We start from the raw sequence: 26,698 nt of genomic DNA on the forward strand, positions 1-26,698 counted from the left end.
CACAACTATGCGCCGAGCGCGATGCTAGAACCCAGGACCTTCCGATCCGAAAGCGAATGTCATACCACTAGACCACATAGCCTATAGGACCATACGTCTCATTAGCCAACCAAGTAAATTACTTCTGCGGATTATAATAAACAGAATGAAACAAAAAAACAAAAAAAAAAAAAAAAAAACCAAACCCCAACCCCCCCCCCCCCCCCCCCCCCCCCCCCCCCCCCAAAAAAAAAAAAAAACAAACAAACACCCCCCCCCCCCCGAAAAAAAAACAAAACAAAACAACAACAACAAAACAGAAGATATCATGGCGCATGGCAGAAGAGCAAGCTGGTTTTCGAGCTGGAAGGAGCACAGTATAGATAGTTCGAAGATGACGTCACTCAGGCGTTTGTTATTGTTTTTGCCATCCGCGTTTGTGAGTTGTTCTCACTAAACTGTATTAACCGGACTATAAAAGTTCATGGTTACACAGAGTTTGTGTGTTGGTCCGTTATACTTCCGGATGGCAATGTTGTGAACTCCTTGGCCAAGCGCATTCTATCTATAGCAAGTCTTCAATAACAGAATTCTGACAGAAAAATTCGCAATATCATAGACTTCCGGAAAGCATTTGACAGGGTATGGCATGACGGTTTGTGGGATACACTACGCTTTTATGATTTCGAAGAAGGTCTAATCAAAATAATCGAAGCACTCTATAGTACTGCAGCAAGTGCAGTTCTCAACAACAACGAGCTTGATGAGTTATTCCGGACAAATGTAACTATTATAATCACATTATTATTATTATTATTATTATTATTATTATTATTATTATTATTATTATTATTATTATTATTATTATTATTATTATTATTATTATTATTATTATATATTATTAATAGTAGTAGTAGTTGTAGTAGTAGTATTAGTAGTATTAGTAGTAGAAGTAGTAGTAGTAGCAGTAGTAGTAGTAGTAGTAGTAGTAGTAGTAGTAGTAGTAGTAGTAGTAGTAGTAGTAGTAGTAGTAGTCGTAGTAGTAGTAGTGGTGGTAGTAGTAGTGGTAGTAGTAATAGTAGTAGTAGTTGTAGTAGTAGTAGTAGTAGTAGAAGTAGTTGTAGTAGTAGTAGTTGTAGTAGTAGTAGTAGTATCATGAACGAGGATTATTATAGAGCAGTAAAGTTAGGTGCCCCAAACGTAAACAAAGGTCGAGAAGCACGTGGCAAACCACATGTTCCTGTCTTGACAGCTTACGTTCCAATGTAAATAATAGAAAAAAATAACCTTTAAAATTTGGCTGTTAGGTGGCAAAAGAAACACATATTCATAAATACTCGATCATGCATCAAATAATGTCTAGATATGGATATTTTATGGAACAAAAGTTAAAATTATCTAAAATTTATCAAAAGTTACAGTCTATCTATTTTTAGACCAGAGCAAATTATTGCGCTGGTGTGAACAAAACGAGAATTATTCGGAGCCTGATTTTCATAATAATTTAGCCTTATATTATTATTTCTGCAACTGTTAGATTTTATGTAAACATATTTTCAATACTGAAAGTGTATTGCCTACAACTCAAACTACAAAATTGGGAGACCTATATTGTGCGTAAATTATTCCGGTCCCTAACGGAAATCACTAGCAACTTGTTATTGTTTACGTTTGGGGCACCTAACTTTACTGCTCTATTAACAATAAATGACAAATAAATTAATGAAATAATTAGATTTGCGATTTTCTAATTCTAAGATCATCGTACAGCTGATTGCTTGACCGGATGGTGAACACAGCTTGGTTGCCAAATTGTGTCAAAAAGCTCTATAATTATTTGGCTGCAAAAGAAACAATTTTATTAGAGATTGATAAGTTCATCTCTGATATCAGCATGCATACACTGAAATTATGAAATATGTAAAAAGAGTATATTTTATTATTTTCATCTTATGGTATTGATATTCATATTTTATAAAGTTGATTGAATAGAAATATCATAATTGGTTAGGTGTGTTTCTTACATTTTGTGAAACTGTCTGGCAAGAGTTAATCGCTTCCAAACATAAGCAAAATGGAAGACTCACAGGATCATCTTTCACCGGAACAAACTGATAAATTGTTACAATTTCAGGTTTGAATGTGTTAATGCTGAACTTAACTAATTTTTAAATTTAAATAAAAAAGTCATTAATCTAGATATTGATGTAGTGGTCGATTTTAGAATTTATCGATAATTGGCTCCAGGCATTACTAAAACTTCATAGACTCCAGACTATCAGTATCATTAGGCAGTTTAGTGAGCAGCAGCAGTGGCAGTCACATTTTGACCCAACTCGCCCATAGGAAAGTTGTGACTGGAAATTGCCGTTCGCGTTTTGGGGGGTTCAATTAAAGATGCATAACTTCGTTATAAAGAGGAATATCGCAGATATTTTGGTATCATTATTTTCGTCTTTCAATTTCCTTTTAAATGGTGCCAATTAAGGAAAAATCCATTAATAATTCCAGAAGTTATATGAAGTTAAAATTTGGCAATTTTCAAATGCATTTATTTTTTTATTTACTGCGTGTGTTTTTAAAATTTAAACGCTTGTTTTTAGAATAACATCTAAACTTTATTCATGCCAAATTTCAGGGCTCTATATCGATGCGCAGACACCTTTTAACTCTGCGCCGAAATGCCATGTTTACATTATCTTATCATGGCGATATCGATATTCATCTCGATATTTTAAATTTAGTTATGTATTGTGTTAAATTTAGTCCATAATATTTTCAGTACTATTATTTACTATGTTTTTATTTTGAATACATACTTTCCAACTTTATTTATGGGCATTTTATAGTTTTTGTTTTAAAAGTTCGTATATTTCTTCTCTTTGTGAAATCCGATATTAATAATATTGATATTTTAAAAATACCAATTGCTTTGATTTTAATTTATTTTGCCATCAAGTTTTTTTCTCATATGTTTAGATATGTTTATTATCATTTTGTATCCATATTCCAAAGGCCTTAGCCTTATTATTAATTATTATGGTAAGAAGTCATACTAGTTATAAATTTTGACAACCCTACACATTGAGAGAGAAAGGGGGGGGGGGGGAATAAAATTATATTAATTGTCAGTTCAAATGATGTAATAGCAATAAACCCAAAGTGGTTCAGCAGAATTTTTTAAAGTATTAAAAGCCAGAACTTTCCTTCGAATTATAATAGGGAATCTGTTTCAATTTATTTGAACTTTTTCAATCTACCATTTTATTTATATGCAATTAAATTGCCATAGGTAAAAATAAACTCATTATGTCATTAAACAACATGTTTATATTTTTTCATTAAAATACTCTCAAACCCTTTTTTATTCTCTCTATGTATTAATTAAAAGAGGGTAATTATTTGCAATTGTTTCAATGAGATATTGGGGATAAATCCAAAAGTGATAGAGCAAATTCTTTCTTACATCTAGCCGAGTTTTTGATTATGTAACATTTGCGTCATATTATGTAATAATGTGTTAATTTGAAATGTTTATCTTCCTCTTTATTAATGTAAATGCATTGTCCTCGATAAGACGAATATTTTGGTATACAATATATGATAAGAACTCCATATTGACTGTTTTAACCATTTTTTATTAACATCACGCGTTTTCGGTCACAACTTTGCAATGGTAATTTTGGGGTAAAAATCGGTCTGAAATTTCAGACTTTGAACTGCCGTAACTACATATCTAATCAAGATAGAAACAAAATTCAAACTGTTTTGTATTCTGTGTTGCCTGCTCTTTCATATGATATTGGTTTCAAGTGTGTGAGGTACATTTAGAATTTCTATTAAACTCCCTACTATCATAATCATTGTCATTGTAGGCACTTGCAAGAAGTAGCTCTCGCGAGTTGAAAACAGGCGAGGATTTCTGTTTCCGTTTTTGAGGGGAAAAAATTTAGGAGTGATTTTAAAATGTTCATTCTTCTTTCTCAGTGGAATGAAGTGGCATGTATTATATATCATTGGAAAGGGCATAAAATTCTACATACAATGATGCTAATATTATTATCTTTTTATATCATGATTTTGAGAAATCTTTGCGTAAAGAGAGTATATGTGTTTAAACGCTTATAACTTTTAAACCAGAGATGGTCCTTCTTAATAAAAACAAGTCCTTCTGAGATACATATTAAAGTAGCTTCTCTAAAAATTTCAGAGCAAAATATGTTTTCACTCAAAAGTTAGAGCTCCCAAAAAACAGTAATTGGCCTTGATTGTTTACAGAAGCTGCCATTTTCTTATACTGATTCACTTCCTGTCGTCTGCTGCGTTTGAGAGATAACTTCGTCAATCCACATCAAAACTTTACATCTTTATATCTTACAATATGTTCCATTTATGGAAGTTATTTTTGTTTTAAATTATTTAATTAATTGGCGTTTTCATGTCCATGCATTCATTTCATAATTTACAATTCTCTTCCTTTTTTTCCGATTGATTTTTCACTGTTGATTTTGACGTTTTTCATCCTTTGACGGACGTCTGTCCAATTTAGGGGAACGGGGGAGCGGAAGTTTTTAAAATCACCTATTTTCGATCATTTTAAACACAAATACACCACCTCAAACATTTATCAGTCCATATCTCTGCTTTTATGAGGTCTATTTTCATTTTGAAAAGTTCAAAATGACGCCGATTCAGTGGTGTATTTGGTCTATCTACATGTGAATAAATATTTAATTGTCGACTTTTCCAAAATTCCAATAGGTCATTCATTTGCATGTCGTGATCTATTTTTCCTTGATTTCAGCTGTTTCAGCTCTAAACTATACCTTTCTCTCTCAATAAATAATTATTTTTCTGTTTGCAATGTATTACAGAGATGTTGAATTACCACATGTAAAAAAGTTGTATCTGAAGTCGTTTCTGAATTATACATGATTATCCATTGGGTTGCTGTGTTTTGGTCACATATTTTCCTATAAGCTTCTATAGAGATTTTTCACCACATAAAAGGTCATAACTTTTTAACTAGTTGAGATAGAGCGATAATTTTTTCACTTTAGTAAATGTTTCACTCCCCTTTATTTTTCTACGCTAAATTAATACCGATATCACTATTTTGAAAAATTCTTGCAAGTGCCTAGTCATTGTCATTGTCATTCATTATTTTTAGATATTATTAATAATATTAATATTATATGTTGTTGCGTGCTGTGATGACACTGTGTCGAAATTACGATAAACGGCTTTGTATCTACAATTGTAACAAGTTTATAACGTGGCGCAGTTTTGCCAGTAAACATTTTTTTTTTGTCATTTGAATTTGGCATGGCCAACAAGAAAGGCGATGTTAGAATTTGAATTAGATTAGGCCGGCACCTGGTTATTTAAGGTTAACAAAGTCAAGAATCATAGTCGGGCAGACTCGGCCAACGCGAGAAGATAAGCCAACAAAGCCACAGCTCTTTTCAAAATGACCAGAAATTTGCTGACTGTGGATTAAGTTCAGCTCAAGCCAAGCTTATGAGTTATATTTTATATAACTTATTATATAACTTTGTCTAGACAAATTGAATAGGCTGTGATTATTCTGTGATTATGTCTGAGAATAACAAAATTGATTATTGGCAGATACCTGTCTGCCAATAACGGTGGACTGTTATGCAGACACTTATTTTGAAACTCCCTTTTAAACATTTATCATTATCCACATTCCAGAATGCACCTAGAAGAAATATAGAGAAGTAAAATCAATAAAATATCAATAAAAACATAAAATTAACTAACACTTAAATCAGTTGATGGTTACAATATGCGTCTGCATTAACGTGGGTGTCATGGTCGAATGGTTAAGTCGTCTGCCCTTTAAAGGGCTTGTCGGAATCGACACTGAGTTAATCCTGGTCCCGCCACTTGTTTTAAAAAATGGATTTTTATTTATTTATTTTTTTCCGTCTTCTTTCCACAAAGCGTTGCAAATGATAAATGTCCCATCCATTCTCTCTTCCCCCCCCCCCTTCTTTGAAAATAAAAAATAAAAGCAATTTTAAGATACGAAGTGCATATTCACAGTTGTAGTGCGAATAGTGTTTCACTGTGGAATCACTATTCGCAGTAGTAGAAGCGCTCTCCCATCTCTGAAAATTAGTCGTCACCTCACTGAACACAACACTGTATTTTCTGTTAAAAATAGCATGTTGTCGAATGGCTTGAAGTTGAATGAGAGTGTGTTAGTTTGAGAAGGAAAGAAGAGGAGGGATGATTGAAACATTTTGTGTGACTTAGAATTGAGATTTTGAACGTTTCAACTTTTCCTTCAAGTCTGAAACTTTTACAAGATCGTATTTTGTTTTGCTTTTGTTACTCACTCCAATCCAATCCATGAAAATTTCTCTGACTTGATCATTCATTCACATCTTGAAATCTATCAACTTATCTGTTAGATTACTTTAATGAGAATAGTTCCGTCCCCGTTTATTGTATTATTTACAGTTAAATATATTTTATAAAGTTCCAGGAATCTCTCTCTTTCTCTCTCTCTCTTTCTCTCTCTCTTTCTCTCTCTCTTTCTCTCTCTCACACACACACACCATACATACTCTCTCGTCGTTGCTTATGACTCATATTTCAGTGTTCCTGCAAATAATAGAAGTTACCATCAATAAATTACCTCTACTACTACAGTCAGCACCACATCATCATTACTACTACTACCATAGCAACCTCCACATCGTTATCAAAACTATAACAACCACCACCACCTTTACATCATCCTCCTCCTCCTCCTGGTCATCATCGCTACCACAGACACTACTACTACAACCAGAACCATCACTTCATCATCTACCACTACCACAGCTACCACATCGTTCTCAAAACTACAGCAACCGCCACCACCATTACATCATCTTCATTATCCTTATAGTCATCATCACTACCACTACTTCTACTACATCATCAACACCACCACTACAATTACAGACCTGCCAACCTGTACGATTTTGCATATTTTAGTATGATTTTTGGACCCAAATACGTGGATACGATTCCAAAGGGTTTAGTACAATTTTTTGGTAATATTTTTCTGCTTTTTCCCCAAGGTTGAAAATGATACATTTGATGCAATGATACAAATACATGTCATACATCAATTGTTGTATGATGCATCATATTTTGTAAATTTGTACTACTATTTATTATACTTTCGATTATTTATATAATGCTGGTTTTCACTTATGTTTTTCTCATACCTTTATGAGGATTTGGATTGTATTATGCATGTAAGCTTATTTTATAATGTAAATGGCCTCAGGTCACATTTAAGCTTTTACTTCCTGTTAAATACTTGTAATATTATTATTATGATGATTATTATTATTATTGTTATTTTTATCTTTATTATTATTATTATTATTATTATTATTATTATTATTATTATTATTATTATTATTATTATTATTATTATTATTATTGTTATTATTATTGTTATTATTATTATTATTATTATTATTATTATTATTATTATTATTATTATTATCATTATTATTATTATTATATTTATTTTAATTTTATTATGAATAAATCATCTTTAATTACATTTGCCATGATGGAATTGAGCACATTGATTGTATCTTTGTGCATTTATCTTTTAGTTTGTTTGCATAATTCTGAATATTATGATCTATTGCATCAATCATTCTCAGGACCTGACTGGAATTGAACAGATGCAAAGATGTCGAGAAATATTAGAAAGCCATGACTGGAACATTGAGGTAAAGATGCAGAGCTGTGGCCTTGTGGTTTGCATACCCGCCTACTTGTATGGATTATCCGTAATTATTACCCGGGTGGGATTCCTGACCTCCCATAGCGGGCAGGATGGGTGGGATTCCTGACCTTCCATAGTGGGGAGGCTTGGTGGGGTTCCTGACCTCCCATAGCGGGCAGGCTGGGTGGGATTCCTGACCTCCCATAGTGGGCAGGGAGGCACTTACTGTGTCTTCTATCCCCCTATATCTGTTTTCCAACATGCTTTCCGTCTTGTCTTGGAATGGGATTACTTGGTTTTGTCCTGGGAATTGCGGGATAACCTGGCTGGATGGGAAACAGTCGAATGTATCGTTAGAGTTTTGGGAGATGATATTTTTTGTCTTGTAAAACATATATCTCTGTCATGTACTGTATTATTTTTGCTTTATATAGGTATGATTTGTAACCATTTGAGTGTGTTCCTGTTAGTGGGGACCTGTGCTTGTGTCTGGATAAGATATTTAGGTAATCTCAAACTAAGTACACTCGTAGTGTGCACTTACTACCTCCTCTGACATAATACTAGATTGGTGCAATGGCTCTCATATGACCAAAAAGTGTTTCAGCCATTGGTAAAATAAGTGCAAAAAAAAAGTTAATTGGCGACCAACCATAGACTTTACTCTCTCTCTCTCTCTCTCTCTCTCTCTCTCTCTCTCTCTCTCTCTCTCTCTCTCTCTCTCTCTCTCTCTCTCTCTCTCTCTCTCTCTCTCTCTCTCTCTCTCTCTCTAACTCTCTCTCTCTCTCTCTCCCTCTCTCTCTCTCTCTAACTCTCTCTCTCTCTAACTCTCTCTCTCTCTCTCTCTCTCTCTCTCTCTCTCTCTCTCATTCACTCTCTCTCATTTCCAGGCAGCAGTACAAGACACATTCAATGAACAAGAAGGAGCTCCAAGAGTTTTCCAGCGACCAGTCAGACAAGACGAAAGACCTCCCATTGTTAACCTTCAACCCTCCAACCAAAGGTGACGGCATTAAAAAAAAAAAATAGTATAAATGTATTTACACATTAATATTTCATCATCATCATCTTTATTCCACTGCTTGTTGCTGGGTACTCATTCATGTTGAGTTGATTGAGGTAATAATATGCCTTACCCTGGGGCATAGAGTTTTGTGGTTATAGTTGTATATACAATCATTAACCACTTTCATCATTCGCCTGGGTGGGGTTCCTGACCTCCCATAGTGGGCAGGGAGGTACATGCTGTGTCTTCTATCCTCCCTTACCCGTTTTCCAATTGTTTCCTGTCGTTGTCTTGGAATGAGATTACTTAGTTTTGTCCTGACCCTGGCCGGAGTTCCTTGGCTGAGAGGGAAACAATCGAATGTATAGTTATAGTTTTGGGAGATGATATTGTTTTCCTTGTAAATCATCTCTCTGTTGTGTATTATTATATTTGTTATTTTGAATTTATAATATAAGCATTTGAGTGTATTCCTCTTTGTTGGATTTTGTGCTTGTGTCCAGATGAGACTTATCAGTGGTCTCAAACTAAGTACACTGATTGTGTGCTCTTGGAATCTTTATGTGTTCCCTATTTGAACCAATTTCCCTTTGTTTATGCTTATTCTTGGGTGCTTTAATTGTTATTCTAGAACTTTTTACTATCCCTTTTCTTCCTTTTTACTGGCGCTGATATGACCTTAATGTGTTGCAAGCGCCGTAAAACCCTTAAAAACAAACAAACAAACAAACATCATTCGCAGGACTTTGTTACAGGTCTAGGTACCATAATAAATATTACCACTTACCTTTCAATGTCTCGTATTTGTTGTGAATGAAAGTTATTGTAGCGGGTGGTTGGATGGGAGCATCACCCTTGAATCATATACCTATGATGTTCGCATGGGTGTACGATCCGATAGTGATGTCGTTTCTTCTTCTCTTTACTAGCCTATCCTGCTTCTTTGGTTTGTGATTGTATTTTTGACAGGGGATATTTTTTTTTTCTGTAAATCTTCTGCCTGTTTGTTCTTGGTTATTTATAATTTAGCTTATGATATCTTTAGGTTATGATTTTGATTTACATTTGTACTATTTTTGTTAGATTGCTTGTTTTTTTGTTTCAGCGGTCTCTCATATAACCTCAATTGTGTTGGAAGAGACCTAAAGCAACAAACAAACAAACAAACAAAAAACAAAAGTTATTGTATTCAAGTATCGTAACTTGTATTGTCTGTTTAATGTGGTATCATTCACAACTAGCGTCTGTTCTAGTTACTACCTTGTTCGGAGTCATTCTGTATCCAACCATCATCCTGTACACATGTATCTGATGTTATGTTGTTTAATAAATGTTCTTTACTGTAACAATTTGGTTTGTTGATTCAAGAATCAAATAACATGTCTTATCAGTTAATGAATTAAGAACACAACAATATTGTTTATATGTACAAATATTGAGAATCAGCCCTCAAAAGTTTTTGTATTGATGTTAGAATTTTATATGTATCATATATTTGGAAGTGACTGACATGCTTACATGAGAATTTTCTCTGTCTGATATTGTGCCTGGGTGAAGCCGAAATACAAAGTTTAATTTTAGGTCTAGATCATAAATCTATTCACTATATGTACCATTGCCCTTTGTCTTACTTTTCTTGTGTACCTACTTTTAATTGTAAATCTAGATTGTTTTTTTTTTTTTTTACTATCCATCCCATTTTCATCCTGTTTACATACCTGCGTATTATTACGGAATGTCTGTAATTGTTACGGAAGTGTAAGGACAATTACGGACTTACGGAAATAGAAGAAATATTACTGATACAAATGGTCGCAACGTTAAATTAAAAAATAATAATTTATTTATTAATATAGTGTGTATAAATATTTTGTTTGAAGAACTGTAAATGGTGTTAATATATATAATGTGTAGAATTTGTAGCAGATGTAGTTTTTACTTATTCAATGGACTTGATTTCTTATGAATATTTTGCCATGCTGTGGAAAATGAACTTTGATTGAGGCTTGACCCGCATAAGTAATAGGCCTATTTAACATGGTAAGTTTATTTTACATATATAAAAGGGTGTCTCTTTCATTATTTTTGTTTGCTTTAGTATTACTGAAATTTGGCCATTAATTACTGATGAATTTTGTATTTCTTACTGAATTTGAAATTTTCAAGTAGGCAGGTATGTGTTTACTGGGGCTGAAATGACCTAAATGTGCTGCAAGTGCTGTAAAACCTTTAAAAAAAAATCAAAACAAACAAACAAATCTTTACCTCTGATTTGTCATTGGATTATTTCCTGTCTTTCCATATCCAGAGTCATCATGTATCCTGGACAACGACCCCAGGGCATCTTCCAATGGACTTACTACCTCCTCACCATTCCTATACGATTTGCCTGGTCCACATTCGTAGACATCTTCAAAGTATTCAGTTAGTATCATTTACTTATTATATCTTATAAAATGTTTTTTAAAAATATATCACTACTGTACAATTTTTATTTAAAATCCACTGTGGGTTTATCAGGTATAGGATTGTAATTTTGAAACTTATTAGCATGTTTGATCCTTTCTTATTAATATTTGACCTTTAAATATTTTGTGCACCAGTTGTCGTGTTTTTATTTATTTATTTATTATTTTTTTGTATTTTTTGTTGTTGTTTTAATTCAATTTTTTTTAAACATTAAAAAATAAAATTGTTGTTTTTTTTCGTTGATTTTTAGATTTTTAAATGTTCTTTTTTTTTTTTTTTTTGGGGGGGGGGGGGGGGGGGGGGGGGGGGGAGGTATATTTATTTATGATCTAGTGCCTTGTTTTCATTTTTAATACCTCCCCCCCCCCACACAATTATTCTCAATCTTGAGTTGTACACATTGGGCACACTGGTAATACCCAAAAAATATGGCATCAATATTAAAACTATATAAAAAGAACTGAAATAAGATCAGATTAAGTAAAACTTGGTGAAATGGAAAATCTGGTAAACAAATTAATTGGACTTCGAAATATCATTTGATCGTGGTAAATTGGTCATTGTGACTTCTCTTTTTTTTCCCTCTGTAAACTAATGTTTGCAGGTCTACTATTACTGTCATCATCGGCGTTATCATCCTCATTATCAGAAAATTTCCTACAATTTTGATAAAAATAATGTTGTTAAACTGTTAATGAACATTTTATGAGTCTGTGTATGAAACTAATTTACTTATTTTCTTTGCCCATCAAAGTTTACTGTATCTTTAAATCTCTGATCTCGATCAAATTACTGATAGTTAGAAATGTTTTGAACCATTGTTTATTTAAAAATAAATATCAACAAGCATTTATGATTCAATTTATGATTCATGAAGAAGGAATGATTCGTGGAAAGGTTATATGCTTTCGACGAAAGGTGCTATAGAAATCTGCTTATTATTATTATTATAAAAAATGATGAATTTCTTCCTTTGTTTCTTTCGTTTTTAAAATATTATTTTCCAGATTATTCATTGTCAGATATTATTGTTTGATATTATTTTGAATAGTTTTTTTTTTTGTGTGTGTGTTGTTTTTGTTTTTTAAACAGAAATAATCTTATTTTTCTCTTTCTTTCTCTATTTCAGTCAGTTTCTTTCGACCAGATCCAAGAAGATGTGAGTATCAAATTCCAACTCTTTAAAAGTTTTGATGAATTTTATATGACCTGTATAATACAACCTTTCTCAGTGTGATGTCATTCACAGGCAAAAATTAAGGCTTTCGCCTTTGAATTGAAGGTCGTTACTTCAAATTTCCATGAAAGACGCCTGAATTTGTCCTCAATTACCCAAAAACTGCTCCTCTTCATTGTATTTCAGACAGACTTAAAGTTGGAGGTGCTGGCGTCTTTGATAACCCAGAGCTATGGCTTATTAAAATTTAATCAGTACTGACAGATTTTACTGAAGCCCACATTGGCCAAATTCGGATTGTTCCCTACTGATTCTGATTTTTTTCCACTAAAATTTAAGAGAAAAATAGTTGGGAATGTAATTTTTGGATATGGATATGTTCCCAAGCTAATTAACATCACATCAATTTAAAAGCATTTGAAAATGAAAATCATGGAGAAAGGAGTAAAAAATCATACGGTCTATAATGATACCACAAATTTTTGTCTTGAAATTTTGTCTGAATTTTCCCCCCAAAAAATCCAAATCAGTAGATTTTTAGTTTGTTGCTTGTGACAGTTCTGGTAACCTTTTATGTGTTGGAAAGAGAGTTTATTTCAAACATACTGAATATCCATGCACGTTTTATTTTTCTGATCCATTAGCCAGTACCATGCACTCGTGGCAATACTTGTTTTGGACCTCAGGTCATTCAGAATTGTCATTTGTAGCCATTGACGATTTTGGAATGATTGCCATTTTGATGTTTGGATTGTTATCAGACTGAAGTGAAGGGTGGGGGTGGTGGAAGGTGGAATTGTCAATGAGGGGAAACCTTATAAGGATGAGCAAAAAAAAATTTTTAAAATGAAAAAGTGAACATAAAGATTTAAATTTCTGCCAAATTTTATAGCATGGCATTGGCTAATGATTGGTCATTCTGGTGTCCCGTGAAGAGGGTGTGATTTATTTTCTCTGAAACTCTGAGGCCAATTTAATAATAATAATAATAATAATAATATATAATTTATTCATCCAAAAAAATGGAAATTCGTTTACAGATGCGGCGTGCATAAAAATGTATAATTGTCGACTTGCAGAATTAAATATATTTATTTACATATTTCGATTTGATGCAATGTGTTGTTGGTTCACAAGGCATTAATGACAGTTTAAGATATTTTATTCAAGAACATTGTGTGTCAATTGCGGCCAATAGATTAAAGTAGAATGTAAAGGAGAATAAAAAGTTGGAAGGAGAAAAAAATGAAAAGTTTTGGAGAAATCAAATCATGCCATCTTTTTTTTGGGATACCTGAGATTGAAGCTTTCTTCTTTTGCTGACATCAACAGATGTAACAGACCCTGGACGTGATGTGGAGAACTTTATTACATCTTTCGAGGAGAAGTTTGGAGCCCAGCACCCAGTTTTCTACAGAGGAACCTACAGTCAGGTATGAGGTTGACCCATGACCTCTGGTCCCCTAACATTATATGTGTAACTTCACTATTGCAATGTGTAGATGGAAGTGAGATTTTACAATATTGTTACAAAAAAAATCCATTATAAATTTTGTCCCTCAGGTAAAATTATTGTGCTAGAATCTTAGAAAAAAAATTGGAAACATTAACATTTTTTTTCCTCACATCTTGATCTCTTTTCAATTACTCTCCAACTGTAATAGGGGACTAAGTTTAATGAGGAGAATAATTTGTGTTTTATGAGATAATTGCTGGTGTTATGATAATTTGATTTTTAAAATTTCGTTAATTTCTCTCCACAGGCATTGAACGATGCCAAACGTGAACTCAAGTTCCTTTTAGTTTACCTTCACAGTGAAGAACATCAGAACACAGAAACATTTTGCAGGTTAGAACAAGAGACATTTTCAACAAATGTTTTGTAAACTTTGCTGCATGAAGCTCAAATAAATAAATAAATAAATTACAATTTAAAAAATGGACTAGAAAATTCAATTTAATTTATAAAAGACATAAGATCTGGACGTTTCAGGTTTCCCCTTTGTCCACTAAGATGAATGAGACATTAAAGATGAATGAGAGATAAAAGGATTGCTTTTAGTGTCTCATTCATTGTGTTATGCTATGAGGTCTTGTGATATGACACTCGCTTTCGGATCGGAAGGTCCTAGGTTCGAGCCTCGCTTGGCGCATAGTTGAGTAGTGGATATTGTGTTATATAAAAGCTCTAGTTTTGATAAAAGTGGAAAGCTAAAACCTCTAAATCAGATGTAGATTGGAGCTCATATTCTATTATATTGTTATTTATTTCAACTATTGCCACTCATTGTTGTGTTGTCTGGTTTCTAAGAAAGGATTTAAACCAATTCCCCTTTGTCTTACTTTTTCTTGTGTTCTTTAATTGTAATTCTAGAACTTTTTACTGTCCCATTTCCTTCCTTTTTACTGGCGCTGATATGACCTTAATGTGTTGCAAGCGCCATAAAACCCTTAAACACAAACAAACAAACATAAGATAGGATTTCAGCTTGATTACTGGTCCAGGAAACTTTCAAGATTGGTCAAAAAACTCATTTGGAGATATTAATGTTTTTTGTTTAAAAAAAAAACACATTTTGCAGTCTTATTTCATCAAATCTGGAAGGTAGAGGATTGCTGAATTGAGAAAAACATGCTTAAAGATTGAATATTGTTTCACAAACTATCATTAAGTAAAGGTTTTATATGAAACACAGCCACAATGCATAGAGGTCACTCTAGTTTTTTAGTGTGGTTTGATGTATAAATATGATTTTGTTCGATCATATCAGGCACTTAACCTTCCTATCATAAAATAAACATATTTATGTAGCAAAGACTATGAAAAATGTTTTTTTCTCTTTTTGAGGAAAATTTTTGTCTGAAATCAAAGCCCTATCTCCACTGAGTAAAAATGTTTTTGAATTTTGAAAATCCATTCATAAATAAAAAAGTTATGCAGTTTCAAAGGTGTCATTTATTTGGATGACCCTCAAAGAGGAAAAAAACGCGAAAATATGGGACGCTTTTTCGGCATTTTTTTCGACCTTTGGTTGTATCTTGCGTAATAAGTGGATTAAAAGATTGAAATTTGGCAATTTTATGGCAAATTTGATAGAAAATATGATGAAAACATTAGAAGAGTTCTAACATATATATAAACACACACACACACACACACACAGAGAGAGAGAGAGAGAGAGAGAGAGAGAGAGAGAGAGATTGCATACGTAAACAAAAGAAGTATAGGAGGAAAAGAGAAATTGGACACGGGGACAAAGGTTACGGATAGAACGTGACTTGGAACACGATAATTAAACCCATGCTGAGATTGTAGATCATATTGCAATCGAAAGTTTTTAACATTGTAATTTCTTAAATTCTTGTAAATTAAACAGTCAAATTATCAGCTGTTTATTGAACCCAAATGCAATGGCAGACCATAAACACCCCTCTGCCAGTGAGACCGCGCAGACATTTGACTAGTCATGAACTTTAAAACGAGGTCAACCAATCAGAAAGCGCTTTGCCACGACTCACTCAGCCGCTGTTTGGTGCCAAATCGTTTTGAACTTGTGATTCGGGCTGTAGGGGGGCAAAATGGCTTTGTCTTTTACGAATGAAGAGTACTTGTCATATTCATATGAAATTTTACAACCAAAAAGAAGAAATGTTTATGTATTACCTTGTCAGCGACAAAACCTACACACCCGGTAGTTTTAGAAATATTTTACTCCAGAGATTAAAAATCTATTTTTAACGGTCTCTGGTAATCGTACGAGTTTTGTCGCTTGACATAATCTAAAATGACCTTTTTTCTAACTGTGTGCCAACTTTCAGTCATTTTCATCGATAAACAGCGTCGTAATTAATTTTTTAAAAATAGCATATACCAAACGGCTTCGTCCCATATTTTGTCGCGAATTTGGGCACTTCGTGAGTGAAAAAGAGGCCCAAAGATTTGTGCGGGATAGTCCTTGCTAATTTATGATAAATATTATCATAAATGCTTCCAGCATATTAAACAAGCGGGTTTATAAAATGGTATGTTGATGAAAAGTCAATTTCAACATCTGAGCCACGAACCATGAATTTTTGCCTTTGTCTTGGAAAGGCTGAATGTCTGTCTATTCCTGCAGGTTCTTCTAGGTCAACATCCATTTTGTTTTTGCAAGAATTAACTTTTAGACATTGTAGATCAGTATTGTATACAAACTTTTAATTATTTTTTTTTCTTAAATCCCCTAGAGAAGTGCTTTGCAATGATACATTCTGCCAGTATGTCAACACACAGATGTTGTTTTGGGCATGTAACACAAGCAGCCCTGAGGGTTACAGGGGTAAGTGTTAGGATTTGTGTGTGTGTGTGTGTAACACAAGCTTTAGTGGACATTGTATGCCATTTAATACTATTACTTAATTGGAGTTCAAAACCCTTTTTAGATAAAAGTTATTTAGTAAATGTTTTGTTATTACTAAGTCAAGATCTATGACTTATAGGAGCAAAACGTTTTTTTGGCTCTCCTGTAAAATTTGTTATTTTTTATTCTTTTTTCCTGATATGCAATCCTTTGTATTAAGACGGCAGAAGTGCCAGCACTGCGATGTAGTTAGGATAGGTTATATGATAATGATATACGGAATTTTTTAATTCTTTTTTTTTTTTTTTTTTTGTTTAGTTTTTAAATTCTAGAAGTGAAAAATTGGGTAGAAACAAATGCCAATCCAGATCATCAGACCGATACAAAATTTATGTTTTTATTTTTTATCTGGAGCAGATATGCATCTGTTTTGCAGCTATGTGGTCTTGTGGTATGACACTCACTTTCGGATCGGAAGGTCCTGGGTTCGAGCCTCGCTCGGCGCATTGTTGAGTCCCTGGAAAAGACTCTTTACTCACATTCTCTCACTGTATTCAGGTGTAAAATGAGTACCTGGCTGTTAACAGCGTTGTCTCTGTCTGAAAAAAATTGTATTATCGCCAAACAGGCGTCATGTTTCATTCTTTATGTTACGTGTTGCTGTTGGTCAGGGACCCTTTGTAAAGCGCTTTGAGCATGTTTAGTGGATATTGCACTATATATAAGCTTTTTTTTTTTTTCTTTCTTTTTTTTCTCTTTTCATCTGGAATTAGATGAAACTTGATCAGCAATTAGGTTGATGGATAGGGTTACATATTTCACGACCGTAATTTTAAATTCATTTCTTGGTGTGCTTTTGTTGAATTTGCATAAGTTTGTGATTGGATTTTCTATGTTTGCAGTGTCCCAGGCATTGAGAGAACACGTGTATCCATTTTTCGCTGTGATTGTCTTGAGGGAAAATAGAATGTCTGTCGTGGCCAGGATAGAAGGGCACATCACAGGTGAGTGGTTCGTTCGGATGATGAAGGGTGGGTGACCACTTATTACAATAGGTTACAGTGAATGACATTTTCAGTCGGATTGTGGAAAGGTTTGAACTGAGATATTGCCAAGTTTAGTTAGAAGGTCAATTTTTTAAAATCAAAAATGAGTTCTTGTCATAAATGATTAAATCAACTCTTTTTGTACATCTTCGAGAAATATCAAAGCTTAATTTCACTTCTAGATTTTTTTTTACAGCTAGTCAAGTTGAAAAAGTATGAAATTTGAGAAAAGTTGTTGGATACTTTTCCCATACATCTGACCATATCTTCATGAAAAATCACCCGATTTACTTCATATAAAGATAGCATGCTCTGGGGAGCATATTCTTTCAGAAAATACCAAAAAAAAATGCAAATCCAAAATTTTCACCTTCCGACTGACACATATATCATCATCATCATCATCATCATCATCATCATTCCTATCCTAGATTTTAGACTTGCTCTAGAATTTTCCCTGATTTAGATTCTGTATAATTTACAGGTCTGTAATTTGAACAAAAACTTTCATCCCAGCTTGATTCAGGTATTGTGAAAAAAAAAAAAAGACAAAAGGAAAAACAATTGTACATCATTTGTTTTTCTTCTGACTGATGGATGGTAATTCTGAAAAAGAACGAAGTTTAGCTGAAGAAGGAAAATGTAACAGACGATACTTACTTGTCTTACGGGTCAGCCAGGCTCAGTGATATGGTCTTTGCTTTGCACACAAAAGGTACTGAATTCGACTACCCGCTGCACTACGTGGCATTGAGCAAGTCAGTTTTGTGACCCAGCACAGCGGTTGATGCCTGGGTTATTCCAGTCTTCCCTTGGAGTGGACGCTAAAGACAGCTTTCCCCTTCTGGATGTATGAAGGGAATTTCATTATATATATTTTTTTTTTAATATAAAAAGGTGAAGTCATGTGGCCTAGTGGTGTCACTTTGGATCGGAAGGTCCTGGACCTGAGTACCAAAAAAGGTGAAGCAGGCCTGTAAATTCTCAGCCATTTGGCTGATTTCAGACTTTTGCATGATTTTCCAGAAACAGACTTTTAATCTCAGCCTTGATACTTTTTTTTGTTATTTTGAACGCCAAACAAACGAATCCCCCACCCCCGTTTAGTTCTCATCTTATTTCGTTTAATTTTCTCTCTATTGTTCTATATTATAATATATTGCCATACGTCATATCGGGAAAACCCGAAAATAAGTTAATTTAGTTCCCTGGATTTTACCGTTCGTGATCTCGTGCTGAACCACGGAAGCTGATCTACTGGTCTGAAATCAGCTAATATTTTATTATAGTTATAGAGTGGCTGATTTCGCTGGGATTTCAGCCACTGTGACCTCACCGGGCCATAACCCGACTCGGCCAAGGTTGCGCATTGAATCATGGGACGGTGTGAAAGTGAGAGTTGCGGTTCCGGTAAAACTTTGTTTACAAACATTTCCAAGTAATCCTGCCCAGTTTTTGACTTTATCCATCTTTGATGATCAGAATTTCATTCTAAAGGAGTAAGCTCACAACTATATCGTTCTATTATCTTACAATTTTCAAGTGTTTAAACATTGATACGATCTTTATTCATTAAAATGCCTGAGACTTTCGTCGACCGCAATGCCGATATTAAGGCAATCGACGCGTCTGTGCGAAACCGTTTTAAGTGGTCGTGGCTTGAAGAGAAGGATTTGCAAGGGAATTTTCTTTCGGATTACATAAGAAAAATTACTGAAGCTGGACTTTGTTATTGTTTAATTTGTAAACGGCGTCTGAGTTACGGTGGTCGAGGCAAAGCATACCTTACTCGCCATGCCCAATCTTCGTATCACAGTATTGAGTCATCAAATTGTAAGTAGATTTAGATATTCGTTATGAACTCTGTATTATTATCTAATCAATACATCCATTTTATATAAATCAGCAGGATTTTATGTTACGTTTTTTTTTTGTTTTTTTTTTTTTTGGGGGGGGGGGGGGGGGGGGGGGGGGTCATGCAAACATATGGCTGACATTTTTCAGCCTTTTCGCAAATTGTGCATTTACAGGCCTGGTGAAGTCATGTGGCCTAGTGGTGTCACTTTGGATCGGAAGGTCCTGGACCTGAGTACCAAAAAAGGTGAAGTCATGTGGCCTAGTGGTGTCACTTTGGATCGGAAGGTCCTGGACCTGAGTACCAAAAAAGGTGAAGTCATGTGGCCTAGTGGTGTCACTTTGGATCGGAAGGTCCTGGACCTGAGTACCAAAAAAGGTGAAGTCATGTGGCCTAGTGGTGTCACTTTGGATCGGAAGGTCCTGGACCTGAGTACCAAAAAAGGTGAAGTCATGTGGCCTAGTGGTGTCACTTTGGATCGGAAGGTCCTGGACCTGAGTACCAAAAAAGGTGAAGTCATGTGGCCTAGTGGTGTCACTTTGGATCGGAAGGTCCTGGACCTGAGTACCAAAAAAGGTGAAGTCATGTGGCCTAGTGGTGTCACTTTGGATCGGAAGGTCCTGGACCTGAGTACCGCTCTGAGCGACTCACAGTTAAGTCATAGGAAAAGGTTATTAACTCACATTCTCTCACCGTACTCAGGTGTAAAATGAGTACCTGGCCGTTAACAATGTTGTCTCTGTCTGCTAAAATTGTAAGATCACCTAACCGGAGTCGCGTCTTGTCTATCTGTTAATCATTACTGTTGGGGCTTGGAGCCCCTTGTAATGCGCTTTGAGCACATTTAATGGATATTGCGCGATATACAAGTTCTGTTTTTTGTCTTTTCAGGTGCCGATGAGCTAGTGAATAGATTGGAACAAATAACAGCAGAGAATGAGTCATCGTTAGTGGCTGCCAGGGCTGACAGGTACGGTATGGAAGTTGGGAGTCATTTTTGTTACAGGCAGGGTTGTTGTAATTCTAGTAATTATTTAGAATCGGGATAAGCTGACCTGTCTATAAAATTCTGATTTAGTCAGAATATTTTGTCTTTGTTTTTTTTTTTTCATTTGTAAAATTCAGATTTTATTCAATTTATTTTTTTTTTTAATTTTTTGGGTTTGTTTTTTTTGGGTCATTTTTCAAATACAAAAGCAATTTTTTAATATTATTGATCAATGATTAAGATACTGCGACTGCCTTTGCATTCGACATAACATTTAAAAAAAAAATGAAGTAACCAGCATGTTTCTTTAGACGGTTTAAAAAATAAAATTGTTTAGCTTATTTTATTTATTTCTTAAATTATAGAAAAGCAATAGCTATGTGGGCCAATTCAAATTCCCCCCACCCCCCTCACAAATTTACAATTGTTGAAGGTTTTTATTCAATTTTTTTTTGCGAGAGGAGTGTGGCAGTTCTGGATAAGGATCGGTGAAGCAGAAGTTTTGTCAGGGTGTTTGAAGCTTTAAACGAATAGTTACAAATACTTACTGCCAATGGTTAGGATGAAAAATGCTAGATTACAAAAAAAAATTTATTCTACCCCGCACATGAGTTTTGCTCGGTTATATTTGATTGAAAGACATTTTTAAAAAAATGATTTTTTTGTTACCAGATATAGTCTGGTTCATTTTAGCAAAATTTAATACTTGACATTTTGATGTCACAAATTGTTTTTGTTAACATATTATTATCATTTAGTATTACTGTTTATGGAGGAGGATAAGATTTGTAACTATTTTTACGGACATTTTTTTTTGACCGTGTGGTGAATGAAAAGCTCAGATTCAAGTTGTTCTTTAAGGCAAATTGTAGTTAAATAACTGGGCACTCAAACGGACTAAATTTGATTATTCAAAATGATGGTTTTTAAATGGAAATCACTGTGTTTTATTTTTTTTAAAAACAGCATAGAAGGAATGAATATTGTGTGACATTTTAAAACTTTTATTTTACACCCCCAACCCCCCCTTCCTCCCCTATCTCCTACCCCCCACCCCCTCCCATTTCCCCCCACCTAATCCAAACAGGGCTGAGAGAAGCTTCAATCAGTCATTGCGTCAAGAACAAGATGAAGCCTATTTACAATCTCTCCAAGCTGACCAGGAAAAGGTGAGATTTGGGAGCTCCTTTCCCTGTCTCCTCTATCTCTCTAAATCTGTGGTTGTCTTCTTCCATACCTGCCTATTATTACGGACCGTCCGTAATTGTTACGGAAGTGTAAGGACAATTACGGACTTACGGAAATAGAAGAAATATTACTGATGCAAATGGTCGCAACGTTAAATTAAAAAATAATATTTTTCTTTCATTATTTACCACATGCTACAATAAAAAATCTCAATGCCTCATTGGCTGGCGACGAGTGATGTCATCGACTCAACACGGACACTTTGCCTTCATCGGTAGACACAGTGCAGTGTCGAAAGTAGGTCATCAATAAGTATATTATTATCGCGGGGGTCATTGGCAATGTCCAGCCGAGCCTAGTCGGGTTGGATAGACTTCTGGGAGTTATGGAACTCTTTCGAAACGGATGAAAGTTAAGTTCACTTGTCAATATAATAGGGTGTATCTATCATTATTTTTGTTTGCTTTAGTATTACTGAAATTTGACCATTAATAACTGATGAATTTTGTATTTCTTACTGAATTTGAAATTTTCAAGTAGGCAGGTATGTTCTTCTTAAGCTTTCTAGCCCTAGTCGGCTATGTCGTCTAGTTTTATGACACTCACTTTAGGATCGGAAGGTCTTGGGTTCGAGCCTCGCTCAGGGCATAGTTGAGTTCTTGGAAAAGGCTCTTTAATCACATTCTCTCACCGTACTCGGGTGTAAAATGAGTACCTGGCCGTTAACAGCATTGTCTCTGTCTGAAAAAATTGTAATATCGCCTAACAGACATCATGTCCCGTCCTACATGTTAGTGCTGCTGTTGGCCAAGGACCCCTTGTAAAGCGCTTTGAGCACGTTTAGTGGATATTGTGCTTTATAAATGCTCAAAATCTATCTAAATCTGTGGTTGTCTTCTTCTATTAAGTATTAAGCTTTCTCGCCCTGGTCCTTGAGTCTGATTGCTTAAGTTCAAACTTGCCAGGTTTAAAGTTATATCATTAACATGGATGAATGATTTCAGGGTTAATCTGGATTTATGAAATGGATTTTAATTTATTTCCGGCATCTAGATCATCTCCACATAATACCATTTTGAGGCAATAGGTCACATTTCAATAAGTTTCAGGATTTTTTTTAATGCATTTGTTAGAATTGGATTTCAAGCTTTTTTTTTTTTTTTTGGCCTGACCTTCTTGCACCCATGTATCTATTGAAATTGTTTGTCTTGTATTCTGACATATTCAATGGATGAAAAACGCTGCATTTTAAGATTTGGTCTAGAACAGTTCATGGGCTGTCAAAGAATGTTCAGGCTCTCAATTCTTCTTCTTCTTCTTCTTCTTCTTCTTCTTCTTCTTCTTCTTCTTCTTGTGGAAACCTCCAATATTGTCGAGGATCACTCTACAGTTTGTAGGGTATAACATTTTAAACGTGTTAAAATACTGCACATACTACTAATAAAAATTACATAGATTTTATCCTTTTTTTACTTTTCTTCGTTTTACCAGGAGAGAAAGAAGAGAGAGGAGAGACAAAGAGAAGAAGAAGAAGCGAAGAGATTGAGACAGTTGGAGGAAGAAAAGGAGCAGCAATATCTTGTAAGTAGTTTGAAGTAAATGTTGGCTGGTTTGTGCGCTGTGATCAAATAAATACTAATGATACCTTTAAAAAAATGAGTCAGTGCATGACATAATCAGTCGGAAGGTGGAAATTTTGGATTTGCATTCTTTTTTTTTGCATTTTCTGAAATAATATGCTCCCAGAGAATTATTTTTATTTGAAGTAAATCTGGTGATTTTTCACGTGTATGGGAAAGGTATCCAGCACCTTTTCTCAAATTTCATACTTTTTCAACTTGATTAGCTGTAAAAAAATATTTAAAAATTAAATTAAGCTTTGATATTTCCCAAAGATGTACAAAAAGGGTTGATTAAAAAATTTTTGACAAGAACTCATTTTTGATTTTAAAAAAAAAATGACCTTCTAACTAAACTTCGCAATATCTCAGTTAAAACTTTTTCACCATCCGACTGATTATGTCAGGCACTGACACAACTCAGTGGGCTTAAAATAAAAGGGATTCTCACTTCGACTGATGTCATTGTATAGATGGCTGTGACATCAGACCTCTTTTATTACATTTGAACCAAATAGCTCCAAAACAAACCAAGCAAAGAAACAATGAAGAAAAAAAAACTGTCAGGTTGTTATAAAGAACTACTGATATGATCAAGTTTTTGAATAGTATTCTGATTTGAATTGTAACAATTTGACAAATTAAAATCTAGAAACCAAGAGACTGTATCGTGGGCCATGGGTAAACAGTTTTAAAGACAATTATCTATTGATTGTTACAAATTATATATAATTATTTATTTATTTTTAAATTAATTAATTAATTAATTAATTAATTATTTCCAAATGTGTTCTTCAGCAAAGAGAACAGAGGAAGAGTGAGTTGGAAAGAGAAATCCCGTCAGAGCCAGAGACGTCCAACCCTGACTCCATCAGGATATTGTTGAAGACACCAGCTGGTGGGAGGATAGAGAGGAGGTTCCTTATGACCCAATCCATGAAGGTAGACATCTCGTGTAATATGACAGGAATTTAAAGAGAGAAAAAGTAAATAATTACCACCTGTATAATTTTGGACTGCTGATCACCCCATAGGGCCTTCTTTGTATTTTTTTTACGAGGGAAATATACTCTGATTTAGGGTCAAATTGGAATTGTAAAAAATGAAAAACTTCAAGATATCAATGTTTGTTTGTTTTGGTTTGTTTTTTATTTATTATGATTAATTAATTAATTTTTTTTTTTCTTCTAATTTTATTTTTAAGAAAAACTCAGCTCTCAATTTGTCAGAATGTAAAATGACACTTGTATAATAAAACCAGAATAAAACAAAAGTTGAATTAACTGTTTGAAAATATCTACGGTTTTAGAACAAAATTCAATGAATTTTTAACCATTTTAAAATTGTTGTTACTCTTTCTCCAGTTCTTGTACTATTTCGTATTTTGCCACAAAGACTGTCCCGATGACTTCCAGATCATGACCAATTATCCCAAGAGGACGTTGCCCTGTGAACCCAAGGATGGGGAGGCGGAACCGCCCAGTTTTCGGGAGTTTGGGTTAGGGAAATCCGAAATGTTGTTTGTACATGATAATGATGCCTAGAGAATTTATGAGTGGATGAATGAATGAATGAATGAATTGGTGGATGGTTAAATGATTAAGGAATTTGTGGATTGATAGGTTGATTGTTGGATGGACAAAATCATGGATTGATAAAGGATTGATGAATAGATAAGTGGATGGATGGATAAATGAATCAATGGATTGATGAATAGATAAGTGGATGGATGGATTGATGAATCAATGGATGGATTGATGACATTGTGGTGGATTGATGAATAGATAAGTGGATGGATGGATAAATTGACAAACAGATGGAATGGTGATATAAAGGTGGAGTGATGGATGGAAAAAAGCAGGATGGGTAAATGAAATGGATGAGTGATGGATTTATTTATGAATTAATTGATGAAATAAACAGATGGATGTTATTGTATGAGGATGGTTTTATAGTATTTATCGTCAGCTTATTTGGGGTGATATGTAATGCCGGAAACGAGCGAAAACAACGAAACGGTCATGGAAAGTTGCAGCAGTGAGGAGTGCACCAGTGACTTTCCATAACCAGTCGTTTCCAGACGTTTCTGGTTTTACGTATCACCCCTTATTAGAAAGTAAAATACTGGGACAAACCGTAGCCATCGTTAGCATATAGCCTGACACTAGAACCCTCTAGGACTTATAGTTTGACATCAGTTTTTAGGTTTTGTGGAACGTCTAGTAAGTTGACGTTAGTAGAGCTCATGGAAACAAGTGATCCCATTGGTTGATCTATTGAATACAACTCACAATTTTTTCTTTCTTTTGTGGCCAAAGACTTGTCTTTTGACGTCATTTTTTGGTCAGTGTCAGGCTGTAAGTTTGCGATAGCCATGGACAAACAGGCATTTGCAGCTGGTTGTGAAAGATGCCAAATGGAAATAATAGTCCTTTATAATAAAAGGTATGTGTGGCACATTGGAATGGAAAATAATCCTTGATGGTAAGGAGTAATAGGATTCAATAGTCTGATGTCACTTCCAACTAGCAACCAGCAGCTTGGTTCTAAACAAAGAAAATCAGTACCTTTTATTCCTCATGCTGGCTAGAACTTTTTCACATGTCATGTGATCAGAATATATAAAAGTCAAAACATGATCAGATTGACAATGTTTTTCTCCTCTGGATACACTTTTAATGCTCGTTGGAAAATTATTTCATAAGGGCGTCTGCCATTGCTCCTATAGTTTAGAACCAGTTACTAAGTTACTATGCATCATTACGAGGGAAGTGACGTTACGACTGTTGAATCCTATTTGCTACAATGGCATTGTCTTTGCCTTGTAATCAGGAGCTACCAGGTTTGCTTCCCACAGCAATGCTGGGCAGCCTTGAGCATGGGTGCCAGTTTTCCGGTTCATGACAGAATTCCGGTTTCGCGATATCTCGAAGTCAAATACCTCCGGATTCAGTTTTGAGTAAAATAACCTAATAGCATCTGGTACTCTCTGTCTCTCTCTGTTCTTTGGCTCCCCTAGAGAGAGACAACTGCACTGTGAGTATTTCACTATGTATTATACGTTGGTTTTAAAATCAAATTAATTTCCTCATTGTGTCAATATGTTTGCTGTGTAATCATTTAATAATGGTATAAAAACGGTGATGAAATAAGAGTAAAGTTTAGGCCGCCTTTTCAGTAGGAACATTTTCAGGTTTGGCAAAGTGTCGAGATTTTAGTTTCAGGTTTCAGCACTTCTTCCTGCTGGCACCCATGGTCATGAGTCT

General features: G+C 34.5%; 1 protein-coding gene across 2 annotated transcripts; it reads left to right on the forward strand.

Annotated features, from left to right (window-relative positions):
* Positions 1-679: 679 nt before the first annotated feature.
* On the forward strand, positions 680-25,370 carry LOC144956492 (FAS-associated factor 2-like). Of its 2 annotated transcripts, none has more exons than XM_078887032.1 (14): positions 680-762; positions 7,680-7,748; positions 8,635-8,747; positions 11,059-11,174; positions 12,349-12,378; positions 13,729-13,829; positions 14,160-14,245; positions 16,624-16,715; positions 17,639-17,740; positions 20,529-20,607; positions 21,713-21,794; positions 23,305-23,394; positions 24,231-24,374; positions 24,797-25,125. In XM_078887032.1, the coding sequence occupies exons 2-14, from the start codon at positions 7,701-7,703 to the stop codon at positions 24,974-24,976; spliced, it is 1,263 nt and encodes a 420-aa protein (XP_078743158.1). In that variant the 5' UTR covers positions 680-762; positions 7,680-7,700; the 3' UTR covers positions 24,977-25,125. The 2 variants fall into 2 exon arrangements, with proteins under 2 accessions (XP_078743158.1, XP_078743157.1); XM_078887031.1 differs by lacking the exon at positions 680-762 and adding an exon at positions 2,017-2,113 and having other exon boundaries at positions 24,797-25,370.
* The last annotated feature ends 1,328 nt before the right edge of the window (positions 25,371-26,698 follow it).

The sequence above is a fragment of the Berghia stephanieae genome, chromosome 11 (assembly GCF_034508935.2).
Source record: "Berghia stephanieae isolate SIO BIC M18660-M18661 chromosome 11, UCSD_Bste_1.3, whole genome shotgun sequence".
Classification (NCBI taxonomy): Eukaryota; Metazoa; Mollusca; class Gastropoda; order Nudibranchia; family Aeolidiidae; genus Berghia; species Berghia stephanieae.